This window comes from Nicotiana sylvestris, chromosome 11, assembly GCF_000393655.2.
Source record: "Nicotiana sylvestris chromosome 11, ASM39365v2, whole genome shotgun sequence".
NCBI lineage: Eukaryota > Viridiplantae > Streptophyta > Magnoliopsida > Solanales > Solanaceae > Nicotiana > Nicotiana sylvestris.
This window is the reverse complement of record NC_091067.1, coordinates 111965335-111975416: the sequence shown is the minus strand read 5'-3', so window position 1 is coordinate 111975416 and position 10082 is coordinate 111965335. Positions and strand designations below refer to the sequence as shown.

Here is a 10082-nt window from a genome sequence, read left to right as displayed (position 1 = left end):
GTAGTGAGCCTTTTCCAATCGTCATTGCAATTAGCCAGAATTTTCAATTTTGTCAATTTTATTGATTTAGGTAAATAATTCTCTTATCACATAAAAATAGTCATTATAGGATCATTTTGGTGGTATTTTACATTTGTCATCAAAAATTTTAAGTTAAGATTTGAGGAGCATGATAATATGTGAATATTAAGCGATGAAACCATAGAATTAGGACTAAGTTTGGGTTGATATCATAGGATAATTGAATACTTCTATAAGATAGAGTTCCTTCCTTTATTGAGTTAGCTACGTAGGATTAGTATTTATTAATTTTAGAAACTTAAATTGTACTATAATTCAAATATAATTTTTGGTATAATATTGATGTATTTTTTTAAAAATATTACTCATCGAGATGGGTACACGCGCAACGCTCGTACTCTAAGACTAATATTTTTTAAATTTAAAAAGGGCAGCTCGGTGCACTAAGTTCCCTCTATGTACGGGGTTCGAAAAAGGGCCAAACCACATGGGTCTATTGTACGCAGGCTTAGTCTGCATAGTTTTTAAATTTATTTTTGAAAAAGGGGATTTTTTTTAAAACGGGGCCTTAATGTGTCAAAGAAAATTCTGAATCTTTTTAAATGCCATGATTAGAGAAGCACCGTTGGAAGGAAGTAGTACTACTAAAAATTACAAGTTCTTATTACCAAGAATATTTAAATAATTTAATAAAATATGAAAGAACGTTAGGTGAAAAAAGAAAAGTTGTTTTCTTATTACCAAGAATATTTAAATAATTTAATAAAATATGAAATAACGTTAGGTGAAAAAAGAAAAGTTGTTTGACCTTACAAATGGTAATTATGTCATTGTCCTTGGAATATATGATTATTAATTAGGTTATATCTACATTGAATTTTAGAGTTGTTGACCGATATTGTCCCTTATCTTTGAGGGTAAATCTATTTTGGTCCCTCAAATATAATTCTAAGTATATTTAGTCCCTAAATTATGCTAAAGTGGAGCACCTTTAGTCTCACTTACAGAATGTATTCAAAAACTAACGGTGTTAAACAACTCTGATTCACGAAGCAAATCTTCTGCTTTGAAGCAAAACGTTTCCTCTCCTTTTATGGGATAACGCAAATTATCACTTTAATTCTCAGTTTTAGATAATGTCTTCTAAAATTTTGACCTTAAAAATATCCCCTTCTGTGCCAGTTTTCAATAAGAAAATAATACTCCCTATGTTCCAGTTTATGTGAACTTATTTCCTTTCTGGTCCGTTCCAAAAAGAATGACCTCTTTCTAAATTTGGTAACAATTTTGCTTAAACTTACAATTCTATCCTTAATGGGAAGCTTTTATAACCACACAAATTCTCTGTGCTCCTTTTTCACTTGTTTAGGACCACAAATTCTATAAGTCTTATTTTTTTAAACTTCGTGCCTAGTCAAACATGTTCACATAAATTGAAAAGGAGAGAGTATTGTATACCGCTGTAAAAATAATAGCCAAAACAATATACAAAATTTGTATATTATTTTATATATCTATACATTTTGTATGTTAATATACAAAAATTATATATATTTTATATATTTTTTCATCTACCAAATGTAAATAATTTCTGGCGCGGTCTAAAAGTGATAGTATAATTTGGTTATTCATTTGCTTCAATAATATGCCTAGAAGTGATCTTGGCAGCTCTATTTTTTTTCAAATTTTAACTTTTATTTTTGGAAAAATCAACCGAAATTTTTAAAAGCAAAAGTTTCAACATTAAAATCTTAAATTTATCAGCTCTAGCTATGTACTATTAGTGGGTGTTGGTTTATAAAATATTTTCGATAAGTAAATTAAAAAGATGGTGAGTGCCGAAACTAACCCTGTAATTGATCTTGGATAGATTCTGTCAGTGAGACTAAATGTGCTCCACTTTAGCATACTTAAGAAATTAAATATGCTCAGGGTTATATTTGAGACGGCTAAAATATACATACCATAAGAGAATATTAACCAAAAACTTTTGAATTTTCGATAGTCTTAATTTCATTGGTGTACATATATAGTACTAGCAATTGATAGGTAGGCCCAAACGCCTTTAAATTCCATAACTTCGCTCTGCGGTGCAAATCTAATGCGAAAGTTTTGTCAAAAGTCGCAAAGATGATAACAACTCTAGGAATTATTGTTCTTCTCTTTCCCACAAGTTGTCTGGTATTTACTTTGGGAAAGACTAATATGAATTCACATAAGAAAATTTAACTTTGAGAATTAAAATGCCCCGCATTAATGGAGATTTTGTTTCAAAACTCGAATTCAAGAGTTAAATAAATTAAAAAATACTTACGGGTCATTTGGTTGGAAAGATGTTATCCCGGTATTAATTATCCAGTTATTCCATGTTTTTATGGAGATAAAAAAACTACAATCCTAGAATAGTTAATTTCGGGATTAATTATACCGCAATTTTTTCCCAACCAAATATTTGGATAAACCTTTCTTAAATTTAATCCCGAGATTAATTATTCCTTTGTCTTTCATATCAAACGAGCCCTCAACTTGTATTTTGTGTTAAAAAATTCATTGAATATATATATATATATGCAACCCATTAAGAAAAAATGATTGTAGTGCAAAACCCATAAACTATAAATCTTAACTCCGCCTAATTAGAGAAGCAAAAGTATAAGGGGAAGATCGCAAGTTAAAAACTTAAAATACCAAAAAAAAATACACATGCATTCCTACATCACTTAGAATCAGAAAAGGCCAACTTACACTATAATTTATTCTCCAAGATTTAATTGTCATCAACATGACAATCCACAAAATCCAAAACTTTCGGGAGAAAAAATTATAACCAAAGTGCTAATAAGCTTACACAATATAACACAAACTTATTTTATTTTTAACCTCATAGATCCTTTCATTTTGCTTTCAAATCAAGAGAATAGCAAATTTTCTTGAAGGTAGGCAAATTCTCTTGGTAAAGAGGAATGAAAGCATCAATACTTCCATCTCCAATGAAAGATGGCACAAGAAACATCATACCTTCAGTTGGATAATAAGAAGGCATGAAAACAAAAGGGCAACCTGTTCCAAAATCCAAGTCATAAAATGGAAACCTTAACCAACTATCAACTTCCAAATTTGGACAAAGTGTGTCCTTCTTCATGTCTGCTGTTGGGATGAGATCCTCTGTGACTTTGTGATTTGCAAAGTCAATAAATGACTTGAAATACTTGTCATCTACTTTAGTAATAGCATCATGAATTATTTTTGTTGCATAGTGAAGTGGTTCATTTACAAGATCTCTCACTTTGGATGTTGGAAATGCCCAAAGAACTATGTTACCAAAAAATTCATCTGGTACTCTTGGTACAACTCTTCTGCGACCATCCACTGATATTCTTATTTGTGTATTTTGGGACCCGTCTAGTTCGCGTGATTTAGTTATGACCCTCCATAAATGGGCAACAAGACTTTCGAACGTGCTATAAGTCTTGGTTTTCCCATTCAAGAAAGAAGCATTTGCCTTGAGTTTGCCTAGGAACTCCAATGTGAAATGGACTTTGTGAACAATTATGTTTTTTTCTGCATTCTCTAGTTTGATGAATTCCTTCTTGTTCAATGATTTGGACATGAACTCTGCCCCCACGTGGTTGAATTCAATAAGTGGAGGGTTCCGAGGATGGAAAATAGCACGATCGTGTAAAGGGAGTGGAATGATCTCTACACCACGACAAGCTTGGCCCCATGCGACGAAAAAGTTGCTAGCGGCGTGTCCGTCAGCTATCATGTGGTGGCCGGTAAACCCGACCACCACGGAGCCACAAGTGAACCTTGTGACTTGAACTTGGATCAACTCCACTACATCCTTCATACTAGGATGCAACTTAAGCAAAGAAGGAGAGGGCTTTAAGGGCAATACTTCATCTAACGTGGCATCGACCGATGCCTCGATGAATCTAACACCCTCATCGTTGAGAAAAACCGCGCGACTTCCATTTTCATCTCGGCCTATTCTCCCTGCCCATTCCCTATAAACTGCTAGGGTTTTTCTAAGTCCCATTTCAATGGTGGAAGTTGGAGGAGTAGGTGGACGATAGGCGTAAATTAAAGCCATTAAAGCATCATAGGTAACGTTGTCAAAGACATTGAAGGAAATGTGAGTGTTGGTTGAAGGTGGAGGTCCTTCATAGAAAGGCTTGATAATTCTAGAGCTCTCAATTTTCACATTCATTGTTTACTATTTCTGTGCTATAATTTCTCTAGACAGGGGTATTTTGTTCGGTTGATAGTGTCACTGGTTGGCCTTTTATATAGTGAACATATGCACCTTTTTGCACTTGGGGACTCATTTATTTAGCACCCCTTTGACTACCAAAAAAAAAAACGTTCCTTTTTTTCAAAAATGTGTTTGTCATGAAATTTTATAAGTTTTTGAAAAAAAATTAAAAATGAATTTTCAAAAATCCAAAAGTGATTTTGGCTATTTTTTCAAAATTTTTATTTTATTTTTTCTCCACTTACAAAATTGTAATTTTTTTATTTTTTTCATAAATTATATAGTAATTCTTATGTCCAAGCGCCTATTTAATATGTACATAAGGTGACATGTTAAATTGGCAAAATAAAAAGTTAGAAAAATTTCACATAAGAATAACTGGGTTCCCTACTTTTTAATTTTATAGCTCGTATTTTAATTTACAACCAACTTGCCAAAAATAATAGGCTAAGATTCAACATACACCTCCAATAAATTCTCAAAATTACTATTTAATTTTTAAAAAAGTTTGCTCAAGCTTTTAAGTTAATTTTCAAAATTGTGACTCAAATATTATTTCAACAAACCAAATCCATTTGGGGGGTGAAAATTAGATTTTTAACTTCAGCATACGGGGTTGAAGTAGCAAAGACAATCACGCAAAACTTCAACATTCTAGTAGCCGGGCCTAAAGCTCAGCTCTAAAGCTAAAGTTTTTGTTTTATAACTGGTGAACTTCAGCTCTAGAGCTGAAGTTTTTGTTTTGTAACTGGCGAACTTCAGCTCTAGAGCTGAAGTTTTTGTTTGTAAATTTTGTTTTTGTAACTGACTTTTTTGTTTTGTAACTGGCGAACTTCAGCTCTAGAGCTGAAGTTTTTATCGAAGAAAGTTTTTATTTTGTATCTATCCGGTGCTTATGCTTTTACTTGTTAAATTATTGAGAAGCAAATTTTTATATGTTTGTTAGACAGGAAACAAACTTTGTGCCTCGTCAACCTTTGAATTCTATTAAAACTCTGCATTCAAGAGTGAGCATGTGCATTACTCTAAACTAGCTCCTCGTTGTTCAACTCACTGAAGAAAGGAAAGAATAAGAATTACGTAAATTGTTCTATTAAAAGATTTGTAGTACAGCCGCATTATGTTATGCTTCAACTTCTAGATCAAATTGTTTCTTTTATATCAATTTGGCGACAAGGAGAAGATAGAAGAGAATTGGACGATGAGAACGAAGAAAGAAAAGAAGAAGAAGAAGAAGAAAACGAACGAGGAGAAGGGGAGGAGAAAGGGGGCTGAAGTTATTTAAAAAGTGGGTACAAGTTAAAAGTTTTAAAAAAAAATGGATATATGTTAAATGGGAGCGACCAAATAGGGCGCCCCGTATAATTTTTACGTGTTTTCAAAATATGTATAATATGGACTAGGTCGGATAAAATTTTAAAACATGGACCATTTTTTGTAAGTCATTTATTTTTTTGTAATTCGTTCTAAAAAGTTTGGCCAATTTGGGTTTGCAAATGTTTTTTTATACGAAAACTCCAATTTTTCACCAGCTTTCACAAGTAAATCACGTGCTTGACATCTACTTGAATTTGTCAAAATTTCACGTGTTTTGGATCACACCTACCGCTGCCGAAGTTTTCTAAAGTGAGTTTATCGGAGGAAAGTATAGGCTAGCAATGAACCACCATAAGCCACCTCCTTCACCAACTAATTCCACCATCAGTCGCAATGACGGAGTTAAATATTAGGTACGTGTAGGGGTGTACGTTCGAATCGATTTATCGATAAATCGAATTGATTATTTGTTATCGGTTTATCGATATCGATTTATAATCGATATCGGTTTATCGATTTATCGATTTCGATTTCGAAATTTTCCTTATCAATTTCGATTTTGTATATACTATTTTTTTCCCTTATTCTATAATACTCTAAGTCTCTAACCCTATTATTTCATCTACCACATTTAAGGAATGATCATATTTAAAGCTCAAGGGAATGAAGTTCAAATTAATGGAAAATAGAATTAGCCGTGATGATGTATTTTTTTTATGTACCGTTGGAGTGTTGGTGGCATACATTTGATCCCTTACTTTAGTTTCGTTGCATGTGCTTGTTGACACAATTTTTATGTTATAAACGGTGTTAGTCTTATTTTAGCTTTTTTGGTCCATATTAGTTAGGCGTGTTTATAGCGATATTTCTTATTGGTGTAATCGATAAGCCCCAAAAATTGATAAATCGAATCGAAAAAATCGAAACCTTATTGAATTAAGCATATGTACAAATCGATAATCGATAAGTAATTATCAATAAGGGTCAAAATCGAATCGATAAATCGAATGCACACCCCTAGGTACGGGTTCGAATAATTTTAGTAATTTTTGCTTAAATGTTATATTTATATAAGAAATTTATTATTGATCACACCCAACTATGCCTTATAAAAAGGACTAAGCGGTCTTTGCAAATATAATCCGGTTTACAAGTCCGGAGTCGAATCCCACAGAATTCTAAGGCTTAGCTACAATTGTTCAATATCACCAAGAAGACAAGTTTGAACAATTCCTAACTTATAGATATTAAGGTTCTTGTGTTTAACTAATTAACTAACAAATTAAAATAGTAACTTAACAACTAAAAATACTAAGGGTTAGAGACAAAATTCAGGAGGTCTAGAGTTATGATTTCCTCTATTGTCGGAATCTTTCCTGCTACGTTTTCTACAAATTCGCATAAGTATTCTCTACCGATCATTTGCGCTCTGTCTGTCGTAACTCTCTCCCGAGTAATTACCACAATTTACTAGACATATTCTCCCTAATTACGCTAGCTTGCATTAAGTACGGTTCACTCGGATCGCACCCAAGGTTTCTTTATCCTTAATTCCACCTTTAAACCCTCCATATTGATCCCTCATATACGTTAGGAGTGATGTTATTCAACAACTACCTAAATATGCACTCTCTCCCTAGTAATACACATTAAATATGCACAATCGATTGAGAGCACTTCAACCGACTACAATAATAATATAGTTGAACAAATCGAGAAAATACTACAACAAATCTATATTAACGTAACATGAAAATGATCCTCCAAAAGGTTCCATCAAAACCCTAGATAGCAAATTAGCTATTCATAATAGTATCCATAACTACAATACGAGAATTCATAACCAATAATAAAAATAGGAAGAATGAAGTTAAAACTTGTAGAAGAATTCTCTGCCTTACTCCTAGTGTGTACTTGCCTCTTTTGGTCGAATTTACCGGTCTCCTTAGCCTCCTTAGGTCTAAATTATGTCAAAAGTATGTCAACGGTGCTCAAAATACCATTTTTTCCTGTATATATACCAAGTAGGGTTGAGTCCAAACAATTATACCTTCTCCTACGCGAAAAAGGACACTTTTCCGGGTCAGGACATCCGCGGCCGCGGATTCAACCGCGGACCTGACCGCGGACCTGACCGCGGATTTTGCATAGTGTTCTGTTCGTGACCGCGGAGCAACTGTCGCGCATTTTTTACCCTGTTATGTTTGTAATTTGGAAAAACGTAAAACATTAAAGTTGTATCCCTTTGAATTAGCATTTCAACCATATATTGTATAGATCAAACGGAGTTCTGAGCAAAATGTTATATGTATTTTACTAGACAATGCGCAATATGCGTACTCGATTATTCATTCGTTCTTCACTATCATCCATTAATCCCCGACACGATCCGGGTTTAATTCCTTGGACTTTTACTCAGACTTCAAAGCTCCAAATCACTTGAATTCATTCCATAATATCTACATAGCTCGAAATCACTCCTACAAGGCATAAAACACACAATTAGTGCAAAACACTAGCGATTAAAGCTCAAACTCAATTAAAGTGCAGTAAATTAGAGTGTAATAAGCGACTAAAATACGTAATTATATCATATCATCAACACCTCACAATTAAACCATTGCTCGTCCTCGAGCAATCAAACTACACTTTATATAAACACGACCTTTTTAAATAATTCTCCTAACTCATCACACCAAGAATATTTAAAATAGACTAAGCACAAAAGCGTAACATCTTCACCTCAATATTTGACTCACAAGTACCACACATTATTCACAACTCACCCACTTACTCTAACATAGAGGTCACTGACATTACCTTTCTTTCATGAATCAAGTGCCCTCACACAACAAAAGAGAGTAATTCCACACAATAACATTCCTATTTGCCCTGGTGATGGATGCACTGACTCATCATATTCAAGGGGAGGTGCCATGGTGCATGCTATTTGCTGATGACATTATTCTAATTGACGAGACACGAGGCGGCGTCAACGAGAGGCTAGAGATTTGGAGACATGCTCTTGAGTCTAAAGGTTTCAAGTTGAGCAGGACGAAGACGGAATACCTCGAGTGCAAATTTGGAGTTGAGCCGACGGAAGCGGGAGTTGAAGTGAGGCTTGACTCTCAAGTCATTCCCAAGAGGGGTAGTTTCAAGTACCTTGGATCGGTTATTCAGGGGATCGGGGAGATTGACGAGGATGTCACACACCGTATAGGGGTGGGGTGGATGAAGTGGAGGTTAGCGTCGGGAGTTTTGTGTGACAAGAAAGTGCCACCGTTACTAAAAGGTAAGTTTTATAGAGCAGTAGTTAGGCCTGCCATGTTGTATGGAACTGAATGTTGGCCGGTAAAGAACTCACACACCCAGAAGATGAAAGTAGCAGAGATGAGGATGTTGAGGTGGATGTGCGGGCATACAAGGATGGATAAGATTAGGAATGCAGATATTCGAGAGAAGGTGGGTGTGGCCCCCATGGAGGACAAGATGCGGGAAGTAAGACTCAGATGGTTTGGGCACATTCAGAGGAGGAGCACTGATGCACCGGTGAGGAGGTGTGAGCGACTGGCTGTAGTGGGCACGCGGAGAGGTAGAGGGAGACCTAAGAAGTATTGGGGAGAGGTGATCAGACAGGACATGACGCGACTTAGGATTACGGAGGACATGGCCCTTGATAGGGAATTATGGAGGTCGAGCATTAAGGTTGTAGGTTAGGGGAGAGGGTGAATATTTCTACAGCACAACTGAGAGAGACTATCTAGTTAGGAGTTAGACTAGGAATGTCAGTGGTCGTCTATTGATGCAGGGCTTTACCTTCTAGTTGTACTATACCAGCCATCTAATTCGTATTTCGTATTTCTGTATTTCATATTTCGTATCTCTTATATATTGTTGTTATTTTATTACGCATTTTTATGGTACTAATATATTATCTCCTATTGCTTTTTTTGAGCCGAGGGTCTCCTGGAAACAGCCTCTCTACCCTTCGGGGTAGGGGTAAGGTCTGCGTACATATTACCCTCCCCAGACCCCACTTGTGGGATTATACTGGGTCATTGTTGTTGTTGTTGTTGTACTTCTTTAAGCACAATTACATCAAGAGTCACCACTTATCAAGGAATTTTGTTTTCACAGCAATACAACTATTTTTTCCTTTTCTTTCTTTTTCAGTTCAAGTGGATCTTACTTTTTCAAAACAGTGTACCTTTCTCCTTATTTCATTAGTTCTACTCAAAATCCAAACCAACCACCCCACACTTTAACTTTTACAAAGTTCCTAACTATTCAAGTGCTTATGAGAGGTTAAAAGGTTCAAATAGTTGATTAATTCAAATAAATGTGTAAGGCTTGTAATGTGGTTGCCAAAAAAATAGGATTATAGGCTCAAAGGGGTTAACTACGATACATAACAATTAGACAGGTAAAATATATATATGGCTCAACAAAGAAACGCCTATATCACTTCCAAGACTAAACAAAACTATTA

General features: G+C 34.8%; 1 protein-coding gene across 1 annotated transcript; it reads right to left on the bottom strand.

Moving 5' to 3' along the window:
* Positions 1–2674: 2674 nt before the first annotated feature.
* Positions 2675–4288, bottom strand: LOC104228407 (agmatine hydroxycinnamoyltransferase 1-like). Its single transcript, XM_009780871.2, has one exon. The coding sequence runs from the start codon at positions 4229–4231 to the stop codon at positions 2915–2917; it is 1317 nt and encodes a 438-aa protein (XP_009779173.1). The 5' UTR covers positions 4232–4288; the 3' UTR covers positions 2675–2914.
* Positions 4289–10082: the final 5794 nt, after the last annotated feature.